The sequence below is a fragment of the Vombatus ursinus genome, unplaced genomic scaffold (assembly GCF_900497805.2).
Source record: "Vombatus ursinus unplaced genomic scaffold, bare-nosed wombat genome assembly UNPS02014773.1, whole genome shotgun sequence".
In the NCBI taxonomy this organism is placed as follows: domain Eukaryota; kingdom Metazoa; phylum Chordata; class Mammalia; order Diprotodontia; family Vombatidae; genus Vombatus; species Vombatus ursinus.
In genome coordinates, this window is record NW_020954551.1 from 28,252,513 (window position 1) to 28,280,172 (window position 27,660).

At 39.8% G+C, this 27,660-nt stretch overlaps 1 protein-coding gene across 3 annotated transcripts in view; it reads left to right on the top strand.

Moving 5' to 3' along the window:
* The window catches only part of ITPR1 (inositol 1,4,5-trisphosphate receptor type 1), a 394,249-nt gene that overhangs the window by 160,168 nt on the left and 206,421 nt on the right, over positions 1 to 27,660 (top strand). For 2 of the 3 annotated variants that reach the window (XM_027863906.1, XM_027863904.1), the window contains exons 6-17: positions 5,110 to 5,196; positions 6,056 to 6,214; positions 8,782 to 8,880; positions 10,682 to 10,765; positions 10,863 to 11,009; positions 12,854 to 12,949; positions 14,413 to 14,457; positions 20,263 to 20,417; positions 24,015 to 24,114; positions 24,531 to 24,691; positions 25,891 to 26,032; positions 26,854 to 27,012. In XM_027863906.1, the coding sequence (XP_027719707.1) occupies positions 5,110 to 5,196; positions 6,056 to 6,214; positions 8,782 to 8,880; positions 10,682 to 10,765; positions 10,863 to 11,009; positions 12,854 to 12,949; positions 14,413 to 14,457; positions 20,263 to 20,417; positions 24,015 to 24,114; positions 24,531 to 24,691; positions 25,891 to 26,032; positions 26,854 to 27,012 (1,434 nt within the window). The remainder of the gene's footprint in view (positions 1 to 5,109; positions 5,197 to 6,055; positions 6,215 to 8,781; positions 8,881 to 10,681; positions 10,766 to 10,862; positions 11,010 to 12,853; positions 12,950 to 14,412; positions 14,458 to 20,262; positions 20,418 to 24,014; positions 24,115 to 24,530; positions 24,692 to 25,890; positions 26,033 to 26,853; positions 27,013 to 27,660) is intronic. The other variant, XM_027863905.1, reaches the window with a different exon arrangement.

Consider the following 27,660-nt stretch of genomic DNA (forward strand, 5'->3'; position numbering starts at 1 on the left):
CAATGGTAAAGAAAGTTGATCTTGGTTTTCCTTAAGGAACTTGGTAACATCACTGATTAATAATCATAGTCGTTACTCTGGAACTTTGAATTGCCTTTCAGCTGGTCCTACAAGGGGAAGAGGAGCAAGTGGTATGCCCTCAGTTTAGGGATAAAGTTGTAACATACATTCGATAGAGAGGGGAAATATATCTGGAGACAGTAAATCATGGGCCAGTTCAGCATTTGTTCCAGCAATTTTGCAGATAGCGGCCCTAACTTTATTGGAAACAGTTTTGTTGATTCATTGGTAAATTTAAGACCATTCATTGTCCATTATCCCCACTTGCCTTTCTTGTTTTCTACATACAACCTCACTTGTTTAACCTAAAATAACATGATAATTGCTGATGTCTAGAGACCATTATCTATTGTAGTTCATTCTCTCAGTGCTGCCTTATGAGGCTAAAGGAAAATGTTTTATATTGATGCATTTAGTGAACAATAAATATTACTGTTTTTTTTTACCCCCTTCCCCCTCCATGAAGATAACATGAAGAAAAAGAGAATAGTAATAAATTTAAATAATAAAATAATAATAAATGTAACCTCTGAATTTAGTGCTTCATTCTGGAAAGGCAGGTAAGCTCAATTGTGAGCCTTGTTGTACATGTTACCTTTCTAACAAAGCTATAGGGGTGATTAATTTTGAGCCGTCACTTCTTTTTGCTGGTTTTTAATTTGACTGTGATCAGTTAACTCATTTAGGTGAAATTTCCAAATTCTTTGGTATTTATTCCTAAGTCACTGATGTTCATTTAAAGTCTTTAGTGATGAATGTATTGCTTCCAAATTTGTGTATAGATCTGTTGGCCCCTATTTCTTGGCAGTTTGAAGCATAGTTCAAGGTTCCATAGAGAGGGATGTGCTAATATGTCAAAGAGCTGTGAGTTGGTCAGCGTGGGGTACTCCCTCTACTGATACAGAATGGTGTGACTTTAGACAAGTCACTTAAGTTCTCTGGGGTCGTCACTTTCCTTGCCTATAAAATGAGGCACTCCCATAAACCATGTCCATGGATATTTCAAATTATGAAACTTTAGTCTTGTACTGTGTGGTCTATGACCCTTATTTACACTTAGCTAGGCTGGTCCTCAGACAACAGATGTACTGCATTTTTGCTCAAGTCTTGCCAACTTGGCAGAACCTGCTGGAACAAGTGCTCTCCTGGAATAGTCTTCAAGAAACCAAGGTCACCTCCACATCACACAATGAGGCTTTGGAGTAAGACATTAGTGGATGTGAAAGAGAAGTATGCTTTTGATTTTTAAAAAAATCTTTGTGTGCCACAGTGCTCTGCATAGAGTAGAAACTTAATAATTGGTTAGGTAGATTGATTAGCCAAGGAGTAGTCTTTTTAGTGTAATGATTTTATATGTGGAAAAAGGGATATTTCAGGGTAATAAGATGGCTTTTGTTTTATTTAACTCCATTACCTTTACTTCTCAAGGTATAATTTCCCTTTTTGATTTGTTTGGTGACATCTTTCCAAAAGCTTCACAAAGAAAACCATTTTCAAAGCAAAATGAAATATTAACTTTAAGATCCAATAGCTAGATGTTTAGTATAAACATTTCTCTCTAAATAACAAATGGAGAGTAAGGCTGTCATAAGGGGTCATTATCCTCATTAGGTCTGCTATGCCTGTAAATGCCAGTGGGCATAAAGGCTTAAAAAGGGAAGAAGAGAAAGGAGAAGAAAGGGAAAAGAAATAGAGAAAAGGAGGGAGAGAGGATAGAGGTGTGTGTGTGTATGAGTGAGAGAGAGAGAGAGATTGAGAGAGAGAGAGAAATGATGGGCCACCCATAATGGCTGCCACTGCTTGTCCTGTTCTCCTCTTGTCTGGGGAGATTTACATTTTAATCCAGTGAAATTTTCTCAGCTCAGAAGCATCAGAATCATCATACGTAAGCTAAAATAAATAGAGAAACATTTGAATGGAATTTTATCTTAAGGATCTGGTAGAATGAGAATAAACTCTTTATTGTTTGCATCAGTGAAGGGGCAGTCTCACATAGTTCTTATGGACTCACTCTCAGTTGGTTTTGGAATTCACCATCTAGATAGCTATTCCCATCAGATTTAAGCTTTTAAATCTTAACCTAGAGGAGGCTTATATGTGGATAGAGTAGGAAACTGCCTAAACAGTGTGATTCCATGAGCACCTGAAGATTATCTGACCTTAAGTAATTCCCCAACTGGCTTTCTGTGATATCTGAAATTCCCACCACTAAAGGTCCTTTGGTTTGATGTCCTGTGCATGCAAGCGGGCACAGTTAAAATGCAGCTATGTTACCTAGGAGAAATAACCTATGAGCACCTAGTAACTCCTCCTTTACTCTGGTAAATAGAACTATGCCTTCCTTCATGTCATCATTCCTTTCAGTAGGATAAATTAATCAGTCAGTCAATAAACATTTATTAAGTGCCTGCTATGTGCTAGGCACTGTATTGGGGATATTAAAAAAGACAAAAGACAGTCCCCTGCCTTCAGGGAACTTGAATGGGAAACAACATGCAAACACACACACACATACACACACACACACACACACACAAGCTATAGACAGGATAAATAGGAAATAATTAACAGAGAGAAGAAACTAGAATTAGGAGGAGTTGGGAAAGGCTTCCTATAATAAATAGGATTTTAATCAAGGCTTAAAGGAAGCCAAATTGCAACCCATTCATATTTTCTCATTTCTAGGTGACTCTTACCTGTGCCTTTACATGAAAGAGAAGTCTCCCAATGGACTGAAGACTTCTTTTTAGACATTAAATGGTTATTAGCTTTTCATATGGTATCCACCTTAGCCTAGGTTTTCTTATTCCATCAGCCTTTTTTTCCCCGCCTTAGGCAGTTGGGGTTAAGTGACTTGCCCAGGGTCACACAGCTAGTAAGTGTCAAGTGTTTGGTCTGAGGCCGGATTTGAACTCAGGTACTCCTGACTTCAGGGCCAGTGCTCTATCCACTGCACCACCTAGGTGCCCCTCCATCAGCCTTTGAGAAGAGGTCTTGAGGGAGACCAGACAGAGATATTTTGACTAGAGAGAGTTTGGAGTTGAATCAGGTCTGAAGGAAAAGGAGCCATCTCAGATCCAGAATTAAAGGAAACCCTAGAGACCAGTCAGGAGATCACAGTTCTGGAGATGGAAGAGATCTCAGAAGCCTCCTGAATCGTCTCCTTCACTTTACAGATGAGGAAACTGGTGGAGCAGATGAGATAATCTACATAAAGGTCTTTGCAATCTCTAAGCTATCTCAAAATGTGAGCTCTTCCCATTATGTTAAGTGACTTGACCCAAGTTTGTAACCATCAGAGGTGGGATGTGAACCCAGGGTCTCTGACAGCAGAGACAGTGCTTTGTCCTCTGAGCCATCCCAACCAATTTGCTCATTTTCCAGAAGAGGAAACTGAGGCTCAGAGAAGTTGAGCCTTGCTTGAGTTCACACACATTATAGTAACAGGAGGAAGAGAAGAGGAGGAGGAGGGGGAGGAGGAGCAGGAGGAACTGGCATTTGTGTAGCATGTTAAATTTTTTTGAAGCACTTCCCATACGTTACTTTATTGGAGGCTCAGAACAGCCCTTTGAGGTAAGTATCACAACCATCACTATTCATTGCACAGATGAGGAAACTGAAGTTAAGTAAGTGATTTGCACAGCTTATAAACATCCAAGGCAGGATCTGAACTCTGGTTTTCCTGACTGCAGGTTCAGGGATTTTTCTACTACGTCATAACCTCCTACTTCAAAATTTTGCCAAGGCTGGCACTCATACTTTAAAGAGGCCAGTATGATCATTGCTTTACTCAGTATCAGGGGGAAGCAAGACTAAGGGAGAGAGGGGAGCCTTTTGGGGATCAAAATGTTGTAGAAGTTAGGCTGCCTGTACATAATTAAGATTGGATTATAATTATAAAGGATAATGTTGTAAAAATGGATTAAATGTACAGTAAGTGTCTAATTGAATATGGCACTTTATAGTTAGTGAGTATTTTATATACATTATTTTCTCTGGTCTGCATCATTGCTCTTGGTCAGAGCTGTAAGAAATCATGTACAGAAAGTTGAGTAAGGCCTATTTCTGGCCACTTTCTGAGAATATTTGACGTAAAGGAAGACTGGGAATCTTTGGAAAATATAGTGTGGGAAGCCCTGGCATACTTATTGACCAGATTAGATGCTAGGTTTCTTCCCACACCCTCCTTTTCACCACACACCTGTCCAGGACTGGGAGAAGGGGATGTGGTATACTCGCTTCTGGATAGCCTGAGTACAACAACTCTCCTTTCCTGGTTGTTGTGATAGAGAAAAAGTAGTTCGGATGAAAGAGAGATGAATTTGGAGTCAGGAGAGACCTGAGTTCACGTCCAGTCATGAACCCTTACCGGAGCTGTATGTATCCAAGTTTTAAAGAACAAATCCTTTTATTAAGGGGATTTGTTCTGTGAAGTTTGCATTCGGTCAAAGGGCCTCACTTGAGGACCTAAAGGGCCACATGTAGCTTTGAGACCGCAGGTTCCCCACCCCTGCCCTAGCATATTGTAAGCACCAAATAAATGAGCAAATGAATAAATATTGTGCAAATAAAATAGTGAGAAATAACGACTTATGAAAACAGCGTTTCAACCAAGCCCAGAAGCCTCCGGACGTCCTTGTTAGCCTGCCCAGCATTCACTGACCTCTCCATATTTACTAAGACCGTCTTCTTTTCCCCGTGCTTTCTTGTATGACACCCCTTGAAGAGATGCAAGAAAAGCTGATACTCTGTTCTCGAATCAACAGTCAAACAACAGTTTCAGTCAAACCTCTACCCTTTTTGCAGGTGTGGGGGAGGGGAAGGAGGGAAGGATAAGGAGGTGGAAAGATGGAAGAAAGCATGAGAAAACCAAAGAATTGCAGAGTTCATGGAATTTTCTGTTAGATCCTCTGCCTGACTTCACTGAGTTCCTGACTATCTTCATGCACCCATTAATCTTTTGTGATTGCTGTAAGTTATGAAAAGGTCATCAAACTGGGCAGCAGAAGAAAGCTGCCCCTTCACTGGCAATTCCTTCTTTCTTTCCAGCATGCGGCCGATCTGGAGAAAAAGCAGAACGAGACAGAAAATAGGAAGCTACTGGGAACTGTCATCCAGTATGGCAATGTCATCCAGGTAGGTGGGGATGGCTGACTCGATGCTTCTGCAGTTCCAAAGTGTATTTGAACAGAGAATAACTCCTTGTTGCCAAGACAGCCCAGCCAAGTTTAAAGAGATGTATCTCTAGATCCTAGATTTCTATTTGAATGCCACTTCTTGCCAACTGAACCCATTTTCTGGGGTGAAAGATGGAGAATATTTGATAAGGAATAATGATGGTGGTCAAGTAGTGAATTTCTTCTTCCTCCTATCCTTCACCCCCTCTTAAACTCGAGGCCAGGATAGGACTGTAGGATTTAGATTAATTGTCATCTTATGTAAATAGAGAAAGCATTGTTGGAGAGAGCCCACATTTCTGAGTTCACTTCTTGGCCTCTGATTTTGTTATGCGCTTGTCTCTCTTGCCTCTGGCATGGACTAGAATGAATTGGAAAGAATAATCACCTATTCTCTCTGCCCTCTGCAAGGAGGTCAGTTTGCTTCCAAAACAGCCTTGAGTCTATTTTGATGTCCTTAAGGGGCTAACAATTAGTCTGGTAGCTCTTACTAGAAACCCTTAACACAGCAGATACTACAGAGTGGAGTGCAGTGAGATTCTGTCCTTGGTCCACCCTTCTGTAAGAGGAAGGACATTCTTTTCTGCGTCCCTTCAAGGTTGATTGAGTCAAAAGTTCTCAGTGTTATTTTCATGGAGAGAATGCTTTGGAACCCCTCAATCAAACTAGTTTTTGATTAAATATTAGTCAAACTAGGTTCAACTTCTGGAATGAGTGTAGTTCAAGGAAAGGTATTTTATATGCAATTGTATAGGATGGAGGTATCCTAAGGAAAGACTGGCCCTCATGGATTTCCATCTTCTCTTTCTGGGTTTTAGCTCCTACATTTGAAAAGTAACAAATACCTAACAGTGAATAAGAGGCTTCCAGCTCTCCTAGAGAAGAATGCAATGAGGGTGACTTTGGATGAGGCTGGGAATGAAGGATCTTGGTTTTACATTCAGCCATTCTACAAGCTACGGTCCATAGGGGACAGTGTAAGTACAAATCCCTGTTAGAAGGTATTTTATACTACATGCCACACCTTCAGTTTATAGCTCCAGCTTTCAAAAAAACTGGAGATGTTAAAATAATCTTCCTCCCTGATCCTCAGTAGAATGTAAGCTACATGGGGGCAAGGACTGTTCCATATGTGTTTCTGTATCCCAGCACTTCATAGATAACCTTGTACACACAGGGCCTGGTTGCATAAAAAATATTGGTTGAATTATTGAAACGAAGTTACAGCTATCCTGCTCCAGGTTGGGCCATGCCTGGTGAGGAAACGTCCTCTATCTATGCAAATCAGCAGCTATTTTATACTTATTATCTTAGAGAGTTGTTTGGGATGCCGAAGGATTGTCTCTTGTCTTGGGCATACAACCAGAAGGGGTCAGAAGCAGGACCTGAACTCTGGTCTTTCTGACTCAGAAGTAAGTTCTCTATCCTCTTTGCCAGGCTGGGATGTCATAGGCCCAGACCTCAGAAATCGCGTGTGAGTTCTGTTCTAGCCAACCTGAGCTCTGTAAATGTTAGTGACTAAATTCTTGCCTGGCCACTCAAATCACAGTAGAGAAAAAAATCACCGTAGAACCCTGTCTTGACATTTAAAGAGGAGCCTTTGAAGATAGAAACAAAGGAGTTTCTTGGAATGTGAAACTACATAGGGTCATAGGTCTAGAGCTGGAAGGAACCTTAGAGGACACTGAGTCTAGCCCCTTCATTTTACAGAAAAGGAAACTGAGGCCCTGAGAGGTTAAGTGACTTGTCCTGGGTCACACAATCATTAGGTATCTGAGATAGGATCTGAACCCAGGTCTTCCTGACTCCTAGTCCACTATCCACCATGCCACAAATTTAATTGTCTCTTGATAAAGCCTTTGCTTTGATTTGTCCCATATCTCATTTTTATGACCCCTTCCCCTTCTGGTTGCTGTCTTGGTCAGACTCCTGTGATTCATGTGGCCTGCCTAAAAATCTGGACAAAGAAGCACGTCCTTTAGAAAGAAAAGATTTAGTCTTTGTTCTCCTAGGAGAGGAGCAAAGACAAAGCCTTTCCTTGGGAAATGCCCTGCTTCCAGGCCCCTGAAATTCCACTGGGGATTTTGGATAGAATCATCCCAACTCATCATTGTCAAGGGGAGAAGAGATACCTGAGCGGTCCTGCTTCTCTTTGAAAAAACATATGTGTGAACGTCGCTGAGAATAGTCATCCAACTGGAAAGTTTTGCCTGGATTATCTGCAATAGCCTTACATTAACCTGTTTGCCAGCAGTGAAAGCAATGAGAGGATTTGATAGAGGGACAGAGAGGGGACCTGATGCTTTTTAAAAGATATTTGAAGGACTGGCATATGGAAAAGGGATTGGTCTCGTTCTTGGCCCCAAAGGGCTGAAGTAAAAGCAACGACTGGAAGCTGAAGAGAGGAAAATGTAAGCTCAGCACAGGGAAGCACTTCCTAGCTCTGCCAAAATGGAGTAGGCTCATTATTTTAAAGCTTTTAAAACTCCTACTATATTCTTTGCCTCTCTTCCTAACTGGGTAAATGATTCCGCATCTCTTCCTATGTAGGAACTATCTTAGAAGATGTTAGAGAGGCAGCAGGGATGCTACATTTGGAGTTAGGAGACCCGGGTTTGAATTTTAGCTCTGTTCCCTACTAGCTGAGTGACCTTGGGCAGTTCACCTAACTTCTCTGGAGCACAAATACCTCACTAGTAAATTAAAGGAGCCAGACATAGAAGGCCTCCTTTTAGCTTGAAATATATGGTCTGGTGAGCTTTAGCAACTTGTATTGTAATTGACTATTTATTTAAGATCTTAGCAACCCGGGTGCCATCCATTAAATGATGGAACCCTCAGAATAGCCTCCAGATTGTGGAACTGAAAGAGACCTTGATAGCTGTTATTTTCCAAGCCACACTTCAAGAAAGAATCCCTCTATGACATATTATAGTAGTCTTTGGTCTCTGCTTGAAAACCTCATGAAGGGGAAGCTGTAGCTTCCTAAGGCTACCTACTCTGTTTTAGCAGAGCTGGGAAGTGTTTTCCTGTGTCGAGCTGAAATTTTCCTCTCTTCAACTTCTAGTCATTGCTCCTACTTCTACCCTTTGGAACCAAAACCAAGGCTAATTCCCTTTCTATATGCTGACCCTTCAATACTTAAGACAACATGATTTCTCCTCGCTCTCCCTCTATCAAATCCTCTCTTTTCCAGCTTGAAACAGCTTGAATTCCTTTAGCCAATCCTCATATTTCACAAAGCTCAGAAATAAATAAATAGAGAAGGTTTGCCTAAACTGGGTCAAATACCTTTTGCTCCATTAAATGCCCCCTTTTCCCCCTCAGTGGAGGTTTGGGGTAGGCAGGTTTTCAGTATGTTGACCTGTGGGATGTGTCAAAACTGTCCAAAGGCTCTCTTGGGCCTTGTACCAGTCTCTGCAAACTCTACGTTATGAAGTACTTGTTTGTGTTTGTACTCAAACTGCTTTATGTCCGGGAGCCAAGAAACTATAGGCTTTCCACCTTGCCTTCATCCTTCTGAGGACATGTCCCTTCTTTCTAGGTTGTCATTGGAGACAAGGTGGTTCTGAATCCTGTCAATGCTGGACAGCCTCTTCATGCCAGCAGTCACCAGCTTGTGGACAACCCGGGCTGCAATGAGGTAAGAGAAATAAAAATAAAACGCTGAGCTGTGATCCCTCAACAGGTACATAGACTTATGGTGGATCATAGAATATTAGCATTGGTAGGAACCTGAGACAGAGATCAAGTGCATCCCTCTCATTTTGCAAAGGAGGAAATTGAAGCCCAGGAATTAAGCATATGGTAATAATTGTAATACTGGGTAATAATAATAATAAAAATAATGTCTATATAGCACTTTAAAGTTTACAATCCACTTTACAGAAGAGCTGGAATAGACTTTAGAGGCTGCTAAAACTGAGTCGAACATTCTTATTAAACAAATGAGGAAACTGAGGCACAGAGAGCCTTGCCCAGGGTCACAAAGCTAAGAAGTGTCTGAGGTACCAAGTTCAGCTCTCTAGCTTCTGTATCATTTGATGTTCACAACAGCCCTACCGAGTAGGTGATATTATTGTTCTCATCTGACAGACAAGAAAATTGAGCCTGAGAGAATTGTTCTTGTTGGAAAGCTGAAAGAGTTAAGTCTCAGATGGAAGAGAATTGGCTTCTTAGTAGTCATGTTAATTGAGTTATAAAGGTGTCAAATTTAGCCTATATTCTCTCAGAATAGAAAAAAAAGTTCTGTGTTCTGGACTTGTCCTGGAGACAGCTGGGTGACACAGTAGATAGAATGCTGGGCCTGGAGTCAGGAAGACTTGAGTTCAAATCTACCCTCAGACACTTGTACTAACTGGGTGACCCTGGGCAAATCAGTTATCCTCTGTTTGCCTCAGTTTCATCAACTGTAAAATGGGTATAACAATAACACCTACCTCTCAGGGTTACTGTGAGGATCAAATGGGCTAATATTTGTATTAAAAAAAAAGTTCTTAGCACAATGCCTGGTACATAGTCTTAGCACAGTGCCTGGTACATAGTAGACACTATAGAAATGCTTATTCCTTTCCCCTCTTTTCCTTTCTGGCTGGTGAACAAGAGGTTTGGTAGAGTTACTAGCAAGAGATAGCTGGTTTTTTGGGGTTCATAACTTTATTTTTAATTAGGTGTTTATTTATTTCAGTAAATATTTCCCGATTGTATATTTAAAAAATTTACCATTTATTTAAAAAAAAATTTTGAGTTCTAAATTCTCTCCTTCCTTCCCACCCTTCTCTTGCCCCTGAGAAGGTAAGCAATATGATATCGATTATACATGTGAAGTCATGCAAAACATAATTCGATTTTAGCCATGTTGCAAAAAATTCCACAAAAAAGCATGAAAAATAAAGTGAAAAAAATATTTTTCAATGTGCATTCAGAGTTCATCAGTTCTCTCTTTGGAGATTGATAGCACTTGTCGTCATGGGTCCTTTGGATTGTCTTGGGTCATTGTCTTGACCAGAGTAGCCAAGCCTTTCATAGCTAATCATCTTTGCAGTACTGCTGTTACTCTGTAAGATGTTCTCCTGGTTCTGCTCACTTCACTTTAGCAAGAGATATTTAGAAGATCAGGTAACAGTTTCAAGATGAAAAGAGTTTGGCCCAGGAGCCATAGCTGGGTCAATTCCATCAGGGGTACAAAAGCAGGTAGTGCTAGACCTCTCCTCGAAATGTTGTTGTCCTTCCCACAGAAGGGCATCGCCCTAGTTAGCAGTGTAGCCACACCTTGATTCTGCAGGTACTCAGGTAGTAGATGACTTTACAGAGTTATTCCCCCAGCCTCAGTTTTATCTGCTGTGTGGTAATGAGGATTTAATGAGCTTGATAAAGGGGTTCCTGCATGTCACGGTTGACCTACCTGACTGAACGTTCTGTCAACCTAATCATTTGTTTTCCAGGTCAATTCTGTCAACTGCAACACCAGCTGGAAAATCGTCCTCTTCATGAAATGGAGCGATAACAAAGATGACATATTGAAAGGGGTAGGTTCGAGCTGTCTGATGGGACCGGCCTGTATTTTCATCATCTTGTGTCAGCTGAGTCAGAACTTCTTTTTATTTCGCGTGTGTTCATCCTTAGGGTGACGTGGTCAGATTGTTCCACGCAGAGCAAGAGAAGTTTCTGACCTGTGACGAGCATAGAAAGAAACAACACGTCTTCTTGAGGACTACGGGGAGGCAGTCAGCCACTTCTGCCACCAGCTCCAAAGCGCTGTGGGAGGTGGAGGTAAGCCACGAGGAGTGGGAGAAGGGTGAGAAACAAACGCATGGCTTTCTAAGAATAATACTCCTTCACTCTAAATTTCTGCATCCTCTCCTTAAAAAAAGTTTTATTGATATCATTTATTTTACATATTAGTAATTTTTTTGATACATACACGTATGTCACCCCAGTGAGGTAAGAAACACAAAGTTAAATAGTTAAGAAAAACCCATGGAGTCTGACAGCAGATGCACCACTGTGCCCTTGTAGGCTCCCATTTCTCACAAGGGACCAGACATGTTTCATCATCTGTTCTCTGAGACTAATGTACTAGTGACATGTATCCTCCTAATAGAATATAAGATCCTTGAAGGCAGAGACAATTTCACTTTTATATTTGGGTCTTCTAGTATATGCCATAGTGATTGGCACATGTTGTTTGTCTAAAGCATTGCAATTAATCTGAGTTGAGCTGCCTTTGAGCATATTTTTTCACTTGCATTATTCCAGTCATTGTGCATGATACTTTTCCTGGTTCTGATTCTGCATGCTTCTATATTTCTCTGAATTCCACATTTTTGTTGTTTTTTGTGATTCAACAGTGTTTCATGAGATTCATCATATGCCATAATTTGTTCATTTATTCACCCCTTGAAGGGGAGTGCCTCTGTTTCTCTGAGTGTTTTTCTGTCTACCTTTGTCTCTGTCTCTCTGTTCTTTTCTGCTATTGACATTACTATAGCTAAATAGTAATAATAAATAGCATTTATATAGCACTGTTTAGGTTTGCAATGCATTTTACAAGTATCTCACTTGATACTCAGAACAACCCAGGGAGGAAAGTACTATCATGATCACTATTTTACAAATGAGAGAATTGAGGTGGGCAAAAATTAAATGATTTTCCTATGGTCACTCAGCTAGTGAGGGTCTGAAGTTGGATTTGAACTCAGAAATTTTTGATTCTAAGTCAAAATTTATTTGCCAGTTTGTAGAGATATTTCATATTTTCCATGATATGAATTGAATCCAATTTAGGTGAGATTTTTCCATTTGCCACATAAGAGAAAAAAGGAAGTTCCAAGATTCATGGTTCCATTTGGGATGAATTTGGTTGTAATCTGTCAGAATACCCTCTTATGGTTCCCATATTTAAGAAATCATATGGGTAACTAACTTTTAAAGCAATTTTATGGTGGTAGATACTTATTATTTCTGATTTTGAATTATTTATTTGATTAGCTGTCATTTATCAACCCAGCTTTCAGGAATTTCCACTCTTGCATCCTAAAAGCAATGCCTAAATTTCCTTCCCTGATTGGAAAATCTAGGGCCAATTTACTTTTCCTGAATGCTCCACAAAAATATCAGGCCTTTGAAATGATTTTGTGCCTTGTTACTTTCAGAAACTCGGAGACCTTTTCAAAATTTCTGTTGACTTTGTGGATGTGTATTCTGAAATGAAAAGAAGTGAAAAGACAGCATTTTGTTGTATAGTAAATTGTCTAGATTCTTCAGCCAAGAGTAAACCATGTGTGTGTCAATTGATGTTTTGATGCTCACACCATTAGCTCCATATGGGTGCAGATGAATTCCAAAAACTTGTTTTTTGTCTCAGGAAATTCAAGCTAATCTGTCTGTGAATAAAGGCTTTTATATTATTTTTATTCTGTTAATCAGTCAATTCAACTTGTACTCTGAAGAAACATTATTTAACTTTACCTATAAGTTTGGACTTACAGAAGACTTGTTGAAAGATGATCACTTATCTTACTAGTCTTCCTCTCCATTTAAAAAAGTCAAATTGGTTGTGATTCTATAAATGCATTAAATTTTCTTTTAACATGGTGTGTCATTCCTCTTGCTAGGTGGTACAACATGACCCGTGCCGTGGTGGAGCAGGATACTGGAATAGTCTCTTTCGTTTCAAACATCTTGCTACTGGGCACTACTTAGCAGCAGAGGTAAGGTGCAGCCAGGCTCCTTGGCTTATCCCTCCTTGTTCTGTCGCTTCCTTTTCATCATAGAGCCAATACAATCAATTCGATGTCATTCCATGCTATCTGATTTGTGAATTACTCCCTCCCCTTTCCTACTTAACCTTTTCCTATGAGTGCTTATTAATACTTCTGCTGGAAGACATAGCAACAAAGGTAGTAAAAATCCTTTCATTTTGTTTAGTTGTTGGTACCTTGATTAAGATTTGATTAAAAAGAAGGTTAGAAACTAACCTTTCAAATGCCATCTTAGGATTATCAATGGATTTCATTTGTCTATCTTGTCAAGTCCAACCATATTCTACACCTTAGTTTGGGAATAATTATGAGTTGATTTATACCTAGATACATGACATGAATATGCCAGAAATATGAAGGAGTAGAAAATTTATAGATATATATGTTAGGTTGTGAGAGCAAGTATAATTTTGGTAAAGTCTCTTGCAAGAAGAAAAAATTTGAAGGTGCCTTCTAAATTTTTTTAGTTTCAGCACCTGGTCATTTGGTGCATTGAGAGGATAGAGATGGGGTCAGTCTCTTCTATTAAAGTAAAAGTCAAATTTAAGGGAAATAACTTCATCTCAAATGGCTGTTAAGAGTTTTAAAGGCAAGATTTAGTAGTGAAGGACAGAAGGAATTTGCTTTTTAATTTATACATTAAATTAAAGAGACTTCCTGCAGTGTGGCAGATGTTGAGATTTATTCATAGTAGCTCCATGAAGAATGTCAGAAGACTTCTGTTGTCTTGTGAATTGGTGTTACTTATCATAGATCTTCAAGGTTATTGATAACTGGGTGAATCAGCATTCTGCTCCTACTGACCTGAAGATGTGGAGCTTAAAAGTTCCAAGCTCTTTATGAGATATGATCCTTGAGTGATTTATTCTATGATTTTTTTTCTCTTTAAACAAATATTTAAGAGTTGAGGATAAAAAGCCTACTTTGAAATTTCAAATATGACTCTAAGGACTTTCTAACTGGCTGTGTAGAATTTTGATTACAATGGTTTGCCAAGATAAGTGTTAGTTACCTTACCTCTCTTGTACCAGGATAAAGATAGCTCTTGCTGAAAGGTATTATATTTTAAATTCTAGTAAAAAGTATTTCTTAGAATTCCTTTCTGCAGATTTGATTTGATTTCTGTCAGACTTTTATCTGAGCCAGTCTATCACTTTGATAGTCATTAAATCACATTCCTTCTGTCCAGACCTGAGAGCCAACTGCTTGGCAAGAGGTCAATTGTACTGTATGTGTTGTGCTCGTGTTTCTTGTGTGTGTTGTAGTTGTGGCATGCTAGTTTTGTAGAAGGGAAGAAAGAGGCTCCTCGTTTTTCTAATATCATTTGCAGGCCTTGAAGCCTTGTAAAAGTGAGACCATAATCCTGAGAAAGCGATGGATTTTTAAACTTCCTAATGATTCTTTTTCATCAGGTAGACCCTGACTATGAGGAAGAGTGCCTGGAGTTTCAATCCTCAGTAAGTATGGGCAAGAGCCACTTCTTGTCTTCATCTAGGAGGGCATGACCATAGGCCCTGAAACTGAAATAGGTTTTCTGTGTCTGCAGGCTGTGAGTACTAGGAAATGTACAGTTTGGACTTGAATGAAAGAGAAAGTTTGGATCTGCTGTCTGTCCCCTGGTAGCCTTAGTATCCTTCAAAAGGCCAACTCATATTGGATGTTGTTGCTTGTGATTTTTGTTCAGTCTTTTTAATCAAGGTATCTTGTTGCCTCTCCTGGAGAGAGGCACTGGTTCTGATTTCATTCAGTTTTCACAGAAAGAACACAAGATATTGTAATTAGTGTCCTTTTAACTGTGAAGTTGTCCTATTTGACATAGCATACCTGATAGTCCATTTGATATCCTACAGTTTTAAGAGTATGTCCTCTGTTGCCAGGTAATGGGTAACTATCCTTGTTTTTTATTTTAGTTTAATCATATTGTTGTAAATTGATGATACGTCTCTAGTATAGATTCTATTTCCAGTTGATGGTGGTGTTTAGGTACAATTACTTCAAATAGCTATTAAGTATTGTTTGCTAAGAAGGATTGGAAAAGGGACATGGAAAGTATTAGGTGATAAAGAGGGTAATGCCTTTTTCTTGGGAGGGGTCTGGGGAAGTTGAATTTTGGTCCTCAGCTTTGAGGGAGAGAAAAAAACATTACTTGAACAAGTTGTGCCCACATTATAGTTAGTCTAATAGCATGGGGAATGGTGATGAACATTGTTTAGGGTTTCTTAGAAAATAGTAATAACTTCTATTTCTATAGAACTTTATCGCTACTTTATTACTTCCTGAAATCATGGAACTTAAGGGATCTCAGTGGTCATCTAGCTCAACTCTTAAATGAAAGGAATTCCCACAATAATATGCCCACTATACTATACTTTACTGGATCTGTGAACTCAATGATATGAGTGCTCCCTTTATCAATGGAGATTGAACCCCACCCATGCCTTCTCTTTTCATCTTGAGGTGTCCTTTTCATGTGCTCCCATTGGTCCTAAGAGAGGATCTATCTTCATGCTTAAGGTTTTCCTCTAGGTCTTATTCTATTTAGAAGATAACTATGACAGTACTAGGGATACCCCCATCTGTCATTCTTTTTCCAATCATCATTTCCTCTTTGATATTCTTTATGCTGCTTCTTCTGCAAAGGCCATAATTGCAAATATCTTTGCTGCCTTTTACATGCACCTGCTGTGTGTGTCTCCATTATGCGTGGGGTCACCTACAACTCTGATTATTTGGAGAGTAAGTATTTCATAATTTATAACCTTGCAGTATTGCTGATGAAATATTTGTGTTAAAAAGATGAGTTTGGGGGACAAGTTCAGTATCATTAAAAGCATTACCCCGTTTCCCAAATGTAATCCAGCTCATTCTAATATAGCCCATCTTATTGTCTATCATTGTCCATTTGCCATACCTCTGTCAGGCAGATAAACCGATCTGTAATGATTCCGTGTCCTGACCATCTATCTACGTGTCAACATTTGGACAAGAGGCATTTTTTAATCCACTTTGTTTTTCATGAGTGAATGGTGAAGCTGTTCTGAGTAATCATAGATCTCATTAAAGAGAATTCAATTTACTCATTATATCTAGGCCTGACTCCAGTTATGCTTCATTTTCTGGCCATCTTCTAGCCAATGGCTTTGCTGCTTGGATTAGAAACCATGCCCTGGAAGACTTTACCTTTTGACCTCTATAACTGACTCTGAGGCCCCACTGTTATGATTGGTTTGTGTCCCCCTCTGTATCTAGGTCTGGCTACAGCTATGCCTCACTTCATTTCCTTTCCATCTGCTTGAGAGATGTCTTGACGTTTGACCATAAACCATTGCCCTGGAGAACTTAACTCTCTCCTTCTGCTCCTCTGACTCCCTTTCTGGGGTACTGCTGTCTTGATTGATTCAGGTTACCTATTGAATCAGAGTATTGCTCCAAGCAGACTTCCCTAACTTTCTAGCCATCTTCTCACCAGCCACATGAAAATCAGGGTCAGTATCTCTATCTTTTTTTCCATTTCTGATCTTTTTCAACATTGATGATTTGTTTAAATAGGTCGGTTTAAAGCTGTTGCAATTGCTCACAGTATCTTTTTATAAAGATTCTGAATTTTGGTCTAACTAACTACAAAGAGCAGATTCTACTGTGATTTTCACATCATTGATCAATTGTGTTTATTGCCTATGAAGACTGAGTCAGTTTTTTGTATTCCTTCTTTGGCATGTCCAGTGCCTGTCATCCCTGTTTTGGGAGGAGATATTGAATAGATGGAGGTATGAGAATTCTGAACAGTCCACAAGCATTTAGACTCTCGAGTTCTCAAACATAAGTCATGTTTTCCAACACACTTTTTACCATCCTTTACACTGAAGTCACTGATTATCAAGATATATGTTTATTTGAAGTGAAAGATACTGGCAAGTTCTTCATAAAATGTTCTGCATGGAATGTTCCTCTGCCTCTTCAACCACTTTCAAAGAGTTGGTACATAAGCTTCAGTTATCTCTATAGTATTTGTTTTACTTCTGCTCATCATAAGCGCTAGTAAAATGGGATGACAAAGTATACCATGAAGTGATGTTTCTTGTTGATTTTGTATTTACATTATAATAAAATGCCGTTTACCTTCATTTCTCCAAAGTACCTATAAGTCATCTTTCTATTAGAGGAAACTCCCTTTTGTCATCTTATTTCATTTATTATGAGAATATGAATATTGATGTGGTTAATTTTTTCCAGTAATATGCCAGTCCATTTGTTACTGGACAAATTTTTTCACATTTCGCGTGCTTATAATTAAGTTAAAGTTTATAGATGGCTTAAAAGTTATTTCATTCTTAACATCTGCTTCCTCCCTTTTTGCAGCTCTACTACCATCACTGCCATAGTGGAAGGAGTTTCATAGGACTGAGAGCCATTTTTCAAAATTTTCTGTGTTAAGTGGCTTGCTGTTGGCCAAGAATTTATCAGCTCATGGCCATTGTACTGATGATGAAACTCTTGGTACTTAGTGAGACTGAACCTTAGATAGCAAATTCCATCTGTCACTGGGATCATACTCAGAATCTTTCCAGCATGATAAGACCTACCAAGTTTATGCTTTATTGGCATTGCCTTTCACACTAGAATGAGGCACCACAGTAGCTCATAGTGGAGGGCTTGATAGTAGCAGATAATTTTATATGTATTATCCAGCAGTACTTTGGAAATAGTCATATTTGAATATCTGCAGTAATGGGAGAGAACACTGGTGTAGACAGCCCAAAAATTGTTTGACATTTAGACAACATTATATGACTGCAACAAATTTGCTTTCCCCTGTATGTCTTAATCGAGTTGTTGATTCTTAGCCCTGGAAGATACTTTAGATGTCACCCAGCCTCACTTCCATCCCGTTGTAGGAAACCCCTTTAGCCATTACTCATCCTTGGTTTGCACATTTTCAGAGATTAAAGAGCTCACTACGCTGTATGATACCTAGTTCTGTTGTTAGACTGCTCTAATTGTTAGAATGTTCTCCCTTAGGTTAGGTTCTATACCTTTCACCTCTCAGGCATGAGTTTCAATTCTGCCCTATGTAGCTACACGTATTATTTATGACATATGACAACCCTTCAGATACATATGACAAGAATTGTTATGTATTCCCTATTTTTTTCTTATTCTGCATTGAATAGCTCTAGTAATTTCAGCCTCTGGACATTGCTTAAAACTGTAGCTCTGGTGTGGTAAGGATAACATGAGGGCTTTGAGAAAGGTATAGCCCACTGCCACTACCATGAGGCACCTATCCCTGTTCCTGCCTCAGGAAGTTGCCTGCATTGATTGTATACTCTACCCTTACTCCACTTTTCTGGTAAGTTGGGTGCCATTAGTGGAAGAGTAGAAAAATTGGGAAATGACAGGTTTAAGAGTATTTCATTCTGTTCTACTTTTGCTCATAACTTTTCCCCCTGTAAGTTTTCTTACTGAATACATTGCATTTCTCTCAGTGGTTGATGTTATATATTTAGTGGTGCCTTTCAGTCATCCATTTAAAAAGGAGAAATGGGAAAGCTTTCAGGTTTTAGGATTGATCCTCTTGATTTATGCTATTTGCCCACTAGGTGGCAAAAGTAGCTTGCACATCGAATGACTATGATCTGGTTAGTCTTATCTTGGACCAAGACGTCAGGAAATTATGAGTAGTCAAGATCTGGACAGACCTGCCTTCTTGCAACCTCAGGTTGTCTTTGACCTTCTCATATGTTTCTCTGAAGTTTTAGTCACTAGGCCACAGCTTGGCCGTATTCCTCTGTTTAGTGGCCGTTGCAGAGTTGAGTTCTGAAAGGGTGTGTGGAATGCTCTGCAAGTTTTGTGAGTTATAACAGATTCCATCCAGTCAGAATCAGTCCTGCCTGACTGAAATTTTCATGCTGTGTTGTGGGCACCAGACTGTGTATAGTTACCACAACATTGACCAGCTGGGGTTCAGTTCAGTGGGCCCCTAAAAGATATGAGGGAGAAAATTAGGAGGAAGAAGTGGCAAGTTTTGAATATTGAATGTATTTCAGCGGGAGGTGGTGGGAAAAAAACATTTAAGACAGATGGTTAATGAAAAAGGCAAACCTTGGGGAGCCTATACCGAAAGGTATTGAATCTCAGAGGAAGAATCTGTCTCCTCTCTCCCTTTGGCCATGGAAATCTTTAACTTGCCTCTTCTTTAAGTCATGCAGTTTACTTTCTTTGCTATTGGAAGACCAAGACAAGCGGGTTAGGAGAACTGGAAAACCTGCTATTCCCAGTTGGAGTTTGTTACCAAATATCCGAAGTTCTGCTGACTGTTAAGGCATTTTGCTTATGCCTCACTGGCAAGGGGAAATAAAGCCCATCTAGAATCACAGGGATAAAAAGGACCTTGAAAACCCAAGCCTCTTGTCAGGATTTACTTTAAAATTCAAAATAACTCAGGCAGATGGGCATCTGACCTATTTTTGAAAGAACTTCCTTAAGAGGAGGTTTTATAACGTCTCCGGAAAGCCCAGGTTGTTTGATAGGCCTTGTTCACAGAAATTTTGGGCTTCTTGCTAATGCAGGTTTCTAGTGTTTCAATACAAGACCATTTCACATTAAGTTATTTCAAACATGCTTTCTTATTCAATTCTGGATGAATGAACTGGATCCATCTGATTTCGCAACCCATACCGTTGACCAGTATATGGAATGATATTTTAGAAGCCATTGAATTCAACCCTCTTATCTTGCAGGTGAAATAACTCAAGCCTAGAAAGGTTAATAAATGAGTTGCCCCAGATAACATGCATGGCGAGTGGATGAGCTAGGATCTGAACCTTGTCGAAAAAACATTTGTCCTAGACACACTGGGGCTGCTCTTGGCTTGAAATCATCTATTTCTTCTTTGAAAAGTGGACCACCACTCAGAGTAAAATCCTCAGATGAATTGGACATCTTAGATGCTTTTAGATTTCTGACTGCTGCCTTTAAGGGAACCAAATTCCATTTTATCACCAGTGAAACTGTTTTCATGGAAGACTGTTACCCAAGGTTGATTTAAAAGGCATTGCAGTGGGAGGCAAGTTGCATAATTTTTTTTTGGCCAAGTGCTCATTGTCAACTTTTGTGACCTTTCTGAAACAGAGGTATAGTTTCTGCCAGCTCCTGGCATTCAGACTCATTCTTCTTGGTACCTGCGACTTAAAAGATGATTTTAGTGCATGTGGCATTTGGCAGACCACTTTTCTGACTTTGTGATGAATTTTCTTCCTCAGATGGACTCTGATCAGGACGCATCAAGAAGCAGGCTACGAAATGCCCAAGAAAAGATGGCGTACTCCCTGGTCTCTGTGCCTGAAGGAAACGATATCTCCTCCATCTTTGAGCTAGATCCTACCACGTTGCGAGGGGGTGATAGCCTTGTTCCAAGGTATGACAGAAAAGCGCTCCCCTTTAGGAGTCAATCAGTGCTTAGAACCTGGCTTTACTGCGTGTCGGCACAGCACCTCCAAATTTACATACTGCTTCCATGTATGTTCTCTCATTTGACTCTTCTCAATAGCCCTTGGAAGGAGGCAGGGCAGATAATATCATTTCTAGTTTTACAGATGAGGGAACTGAGGCATGGAAGCGTTGTGATCTGGCCAGTATCAAATGGTTAAAGATAAGAGCTCAGGTCTCTCACGTCCAGTTCCGGTGCTCTGGCAGCTGCATTGCTTTGTCATCTCTTCAACCAGTCACTGCTGCAGAAGGAAAAGCTCTGCATCCAGGCTTTCTTGGGAAAGGCCTGTGTCGTATTAACTAGCCAATGTTTGGAGCAGCCAAACCTCTGGGACCCTTTGTCCTTTGGAAGAAAGGGCCGTAGATCTAGAGCCAGAAGGGATGTGAGCGGTTTCCTGCTACGGCCTCTTTCTTTTGCAGTTGAGAAGACCAAGTCCTAGTCAGAGGAAGTGACTTGCCTGAGGTCATATAGGAAATAATGGCAGAGTTGGGTTTGATACTTATTTCCTCTGATTTCAAACCCAGCACTCTGTCCTCTCCACCTTCATAGAATTGTTCAGTAATCATGTTTCAAATCTGTTTTCAAGTAAGAGTCTAAAGGGCCTAGTTATGAGGTGCCATTGTCAGGAAAACACGTGAAACTAATTCAGGTTGAATGTTATTAATATTTGTGACTTCCTTTCCCCTTTCTGATGGGGTGCTGTTGACCAAATGAAGAAATAATAGGAAAGAAAAATTGTTGGCAATGGTGTATTGGAAGTGCTGGATGGCTTAGTGGGTTGTAGTAAGGCTGCTAATGAATATTCCAGTTATATTATAAAATTTTAATTTTGTTGTGCTTTTGAGGGAAAGTGGTATATTATGGAAGGCTCTATTTTCAAACATTCGTTCAGTAAAGGTTTAGGAAGTGCTGGCTATGTGCAGAACAAATGTATTTAGCCTTTGAAGGTAATGCAAAGGTAAGTAAGTACCTGCCTTCAAGAGGCTGACAGTCTAATGGTGAAGACTGCCAGTGATTCGTGTTCAAATTGATAAGAGAATTCCAAGGAGTGGGCAATCACTTTTGACAAAAACAGGGAACCAAGAATGTGGTATTTCATATGGACCTTGAAAAATGGATAGAACCTCAGTAGGTTGGCATGGTTAGAGGCAAATGTTTCAGGCATCGGGAGTAGAATGAGTAGAGTCCCAGAATGAAAAAAAAATTCTTTCTTTCACCAGTTTGTCTGGAGAATAGGCTATTTTGTGGAGAGTGATGGGGGATAAAGCTGAAAGGAGAAGTTGAAATAAAATTGCAGAAGGGCTCTGGATGTGAGGCTTTTTATTTGGTAGGTAGTGGGAAACTGCAAGAACTTTTTGAGCAGAGGTAGAATGTGATCAGATCTGTGCATTAGGAAGACTCATCAGTCAGTAAGATGGAGGAGAGACTGGGGGTGGGAGGGACTGGTTAGGAGGGGATTTCTCTAGTCCAGTTCAGAGGTGATGAGTACTTGATTCATGATGTTGGTGGCAGGAAAGGGAAAGAAGAGACTGATGACAGAGAATGTATAGGGGAAGCAGTAACAAAACCCGACAGCTGAGTAGTAAAGTAGTACAGAGGAGGGGCAGACAAGATGATCCTGAGATTTTTGAGTGACTGGGGGAAAATTTTTTAAAAATTAAATTTTAATTTTAAAAATAGAGAAAGCAGAAGGAGAGGAGGGAAAGGTAATAGTGTTTGGTTTTGGTTATGATGAGTTTGAGGTCCTTGTGGTACATTAGTATTAAGATGTCCAATGGGCCTTTGGAAATATGGGTCTGGAGATGAAGAGGTTGGGGCTTTATCATTTCTTACATACAAATTATCATTGGCAATATGCAGTTGAAATATAGTTTTTATAACACCTAAATATTTGTTTGTATTATATGATGGGTAATATTCTTTTCAAATTAAATTTTTATTGACTTATTTTGTCTATTACTATATTTCCTGGCATATCCCACACCAGTCCCCTCTTACAGTCTTCCCTGAAAAAAAGAAAAAAGCCAGCTCAACATATTAGAAAAGTTGGCCATTATATTCAGTGTTCTATGCCCAGAGTTCCATATTTCTAAAAAGAAAGGGAAGATTTGTTAACAGGGTGTTAGAGGAGCCTCACCACATCACTCTACTGTGTAATAACACTACAGGTGTTATTCCTCTTTCCTGGATGCCTTCACTTCCAGCTGCAAGCCATCCTTCAAAGCCCAGCTCCATTTTCACCCCATATGGGAGGCCTTCCTGAAATCTTTGGTTCTCATTTTTCTCCCTTGCTGAATTCCTGTGGAACTTGGTTATTTGTGGATGTGGCCATTCACACAGGAGAAGACCAAATGAATGAGGAATGTCTGTCGCCCATATTTCAACACATATCTAAGCAGACACCCAATAGAATGTGTTGAATACTATGTATATCTGAGGCAGACAGTAAATATGGACAGTAATGTGGACCCAGATTTGACTGTACGTTTTCAGAAAAGTGAAAAACACTTTTACTCACCCTAAGCTGGCTCCCATAAAAACAAAGAGCCATCTTTTCATTTGTCTAGTGTTGTGCTATAGAAGTGCAACACAGAATAGCAGTGCTTCCAAAGAACTAAATATGAATGTTACATAGAGGAAAGATTGTGTCATCAAGGAATTGTATAACAATGAGAATTGAAGGGCTGGGTCCCATGGCAAGAACAGGATATGGCTTTAGTGTTACACTGGTATCTTCCTGATGAAGGAGGTCATTAAGTTTCAGAAATGTGCATGAGACTCACACAAACTGGGCAGATATAGCTGGGTTGGAATTTGCCTCATTTCTGCATCAATAAGATCACAGATCCATTTAAGTATTTAAAGAAATTTTCCTTGAGTGACAAATTCTTACTGTCATCTTGTGTTCTTTATTGTTACTTATTAGTGCAGCTAACTCAGACTCCTTAAAGGCAGAGACTATTTTTTTTTTTTAGTGTTTCTGTATCCTGTGTTCAAATTTGTGCTTAACATATCAGACACTCAATAAATAGTTGTTTAATTGAGGGGGATGGGGAATATAGTGATGCCCATAAAAAAGCCACAGGGTTTAAGAAGTTGATGCTATATCAGACACTCAATAAATAGTTGTTTAATTGAGGGGGATGGGGAATATAATGCTGCCCATAAAAAAGCCACAGGGTTTAAGAAGTTGATGCTTGGATACTTGTCATGGGTATGACTACTTTTATATGCCAGGTCTGAGAATTTGAAAAGATCATGAGTCAGGCCAAACAAATTTAACCATCATAATAAATTGATATATCTTGAACACCCACTAGCACTTGGTGCTGCTAGGTACTTAAAAAAATACGCATTGCAGTGTATATGGCAAAAACAGCCACCAAAAAACAATAACAAAAACAAAAACCACCAATTATTTTCTGTACATTTACTTTTGGGGAGGGGGCAGTTGGAATATTTTGAAACATGGTGATTACAAAAAATGACCTAAAATGCCCTAGACAAATTCTTGTTTGCCTTTAGGAACTCCTACGTCAGGCTCAGACACCTGTGCACCAATACCTGGGTTCACAGCACAAATATCCCCATTGACAAGGAAGAAGAAAAACCGGTGATGCTTAAAGTAAGTCTGGGAACTTGGCTGCTGACTTTGGGTCTTTGGCTGATCCCCACTGAAAGGGTTGCATTGTGTCCAGAAGGGAAACATACCAACCTGTCAAGTTCTGTTGATTCATGACCAACTTGAACATGGCCAAACTAGAGTTCTCCCAAAGAATTCTCCACAGAAAGAATTGAGGTGAAGCGAGCTCAGAGCTGTAGAAATAACAAGACCATTTAGTTTAGCTTCTGGTCTTTAAGCTTATGCAATTACCTGAATTTTTATGCCTATCTTAGGAACAATTTTGGCTGCTAACAATGCAATATAAGGCACCGTGAAAAATTTTGCCATTTCCATTACCTTATATGGTTAAGCCAATAGAAATCCCACTTCCTGGCCTCTTAACCCTTTTGTTTCTTGGATTTTCTTGCATTTTTCAGATTGGCACATCTCCCGTGAAAGAGGACAAGGAAGCTTTTGCCATAGTTCCGGTGTCTCCTGCTGAGGTTCGGGATTTGGACTTTGCCAATGATGCAAGCAAGGTTTTGGGATCCATTGCTGGCAAGCTGGAAAAGGGGACTATCACACAGAATGAAAGAAGGTAAAGGAATCAGGAAGTGAAGGAAAGCATTTTTCTCTTTTCTGCAGAGCATATAGTTACTTGCCTTTTTAGTGGGCTAGAATATGCAGTCGTGGTTCACTTGTGACCTCTTCCTCATGAGCACCTTGTAATCTTGTGATCATTTTTAAAGGGAGCAGAGGCTTTTACCCATTCCTCATGGACCTGATCACTGACTTTCTCGCCAGATCCTTGGAATCTTAAAAAGCACTGATGATTTCAACTTTTAGTTTTCAGTAACGAAAGGCAGCAGGGTAGAGTGGAAAATGGATTTGGAGCCAAAGGACCTGGGTTTGTATCCCAGCTCTGCCACTTACTAGCTCTGTAACCTTCAGCAAGTCATTTAACGTCTCTGACCCTTAGTTTCCCTATCTGTAAAATGAGGCAGTTGGACTTAAGTGTCATCTGAAGTCCCTTTCAGCTCTAAATCTATAATTCTGTAATTTTTTTTGTTTTTGCCCTCAATTCTGAAAAACCTCTAATTTGGAGAAGATTTATTGATTAGTAGCTTGGTTACTAAACTGTTGACTAAGAAGAGATTAACATTTTGTCATATATTGCATACGCACACACATACACACACACATACATACATAAATACCCACACATATTACCCACATATCCCAACATCTTGTTCAATGCTTTTTGGTTTCAGTATGTTCAGTATGAGATATATTTGCCATTGAACATCTCTAGCAACCAAAGGAACTAAGAATGTTTAGACTGGAGAAGACGTGGGAGAAGATACTTCAAATACTCCTCAAGTATTTGAAGTACTTATAATTGTCTTTGGCTTCCTGGAGGAAGTTATAGCCTAGCAAAACAAAGGTGCCACATGGATCAGAATAGTTGAATACATCCATTGTGTTGAAGAAGTCTTAGCTTGTTCTGCTTGGCCCCAGAGAACAGGATTGGGAGGAGTGGTTTGGAAATGCCAGGGTGAAAGACTGAGGCTTAACATAAAGGAAAACATCCTAACCCTTAGAGCTTTGCACAAAAAAAGAGGGCTCCCTTGGAAGCTGGAAGGAGGTTCCCTTTCACTGGAGGTCTTTAAGCAGAGTCTAGATAACTACTCATCAGAGATAATGCGGAGGGCATTCCTGCTCAGATATAGATTTGACTAAATGTCTTTTCGGGTTCCTTCCAACTCTGAGAGTGTGTGATTCTGGTTTCTTCTCTAGATCTGTGACCAAGCTGCTTGAAGATCTAGTTTACTTTGTCACTGGTGGAACTAATTCAGGTCAAGATGTGCTTGAAGTAGTGTTCTCCAAACCTAACAGAGAACGCCAGAAACTGATGAGAGAGCAGAATATTCTCAAGCAGGTCAGCTGGGCTCCATGATGACATGGGAAAGTTTGCAAAGAATGAATGGAAATCATACTTCCTATAACAGTTCCTTGTGTGATTCCCCCATAAGAGACTTGTTCAGGCCTAAGGTCATCTGATTCCTGGGGCTAAGGTTTCCAAATAAATTTAAGTAGTGAATTAATAGATTCACAAGAGGTAGAAGGTTCGATATTCAGTTCTTAATCTTTTTCCTCACAACCACTTCATGAATCTCCCTTCCTCTCATTCCCCTCTTATAACCCCTAGCCCACAAGACATCCCACCATTATAAATTCTGCCTTTTTCTCAGTTGTGCCTCAATTGGTTAAACTGGGAACTGATAGATTGTTGTGGGTGACGATTTTAGGAGGTTCTTAAGAGGAATTGTATCCTTTCGAAAATGGCGATTTCTTACAGTTAGTAAATGGGGCATTGAGGAACTAAAATCCATTATATTGTACTCTTTGCATCATTAACTACAAAGTAGAGACCATGCATGCCATTTTAACTTTGCCCTTTCCCTAGTGTTTAACTAAGTCCTTCACACATGACAAATGTTTGTTGATTTGAGACTTAAAATTCCTTTCTTCCATAGTCAACAAGCTAAATGAGTAATTGTTGAATGAATGCACAAATGAAATATTTATGATCTAGCTACTGAGTGTAGAGTATATTATACTCAGTAGATGCCCAGTTACTTTTGTCTCACTAAATCCCGATGTCCGCTTTGGGGCCATTTAGAAACAAATGAAAAGTGTGGCCTCTCAAAGACGGTGACAGTGCTATTTTCCATCTTCACTTGCTAAAACATCTTACAGATTTTCAAGCTACTACAGGCCCCATTTACAGACTGTGGAGACGGACCGATGCTCCGTTTGGAGGAGCTGGGGGACCAGCGGCACGCTCCCTTCCGACATATCTGCCGGCTGTGCTACAGGGTGTTAAGGCATTCACAGCAGGACTACAGAAAGAACCAGGTGAGGAAGGGGCTGGAATCTGATGAGCAGTTGAATGGTGGCAGAATTTGTTCATTGAACTTGACTTCCTAAATAAAGTCACCTGGTCAAATGAATGCGCCGCATAGATTTTCCCCTTAATGGATAGGGTGGAAATTGGACTTGCTCATTGAGTCTCTACTCTTAGGGAGAAGCTGAATCTTTTCCAGACACCAGAGGACCACTTACACTAAGGACCCTGACAAAAGTCCCATGAAAGCTATTATTTTACTTGACTAGATTTCATCCTGATTTCTTGTGAAACCCTACGTTTTGTTTGTGGTGTCTTCTGTTAAGACTTGGAAGAAAAATGTTCCATTGTACTCAAATTTTGGGATTTTTTTGTTTGCTTGTTTCCCAACCTGATATTTCACTGGTATCAGGAACTCTTAGTGAAGAACCTCTCCCAATGCAGATCAGCCCCTGCTCTGCAAGTTTATAGTCTTAGAAAATTACCTAGGGCACCGAGAGGTCAATTCATTTGTTCAGGTTCAAATAGACATTAAACATCGATTGAACCATGTGTCAAGTGAGATTTGAACCTAGGTCTTCTGAACTCTCTGGATGGCTTTCACTACACCTTTTAATACTTGGGAATGTTCATTTCCTTGCTTCATCTTTCTTACCTCT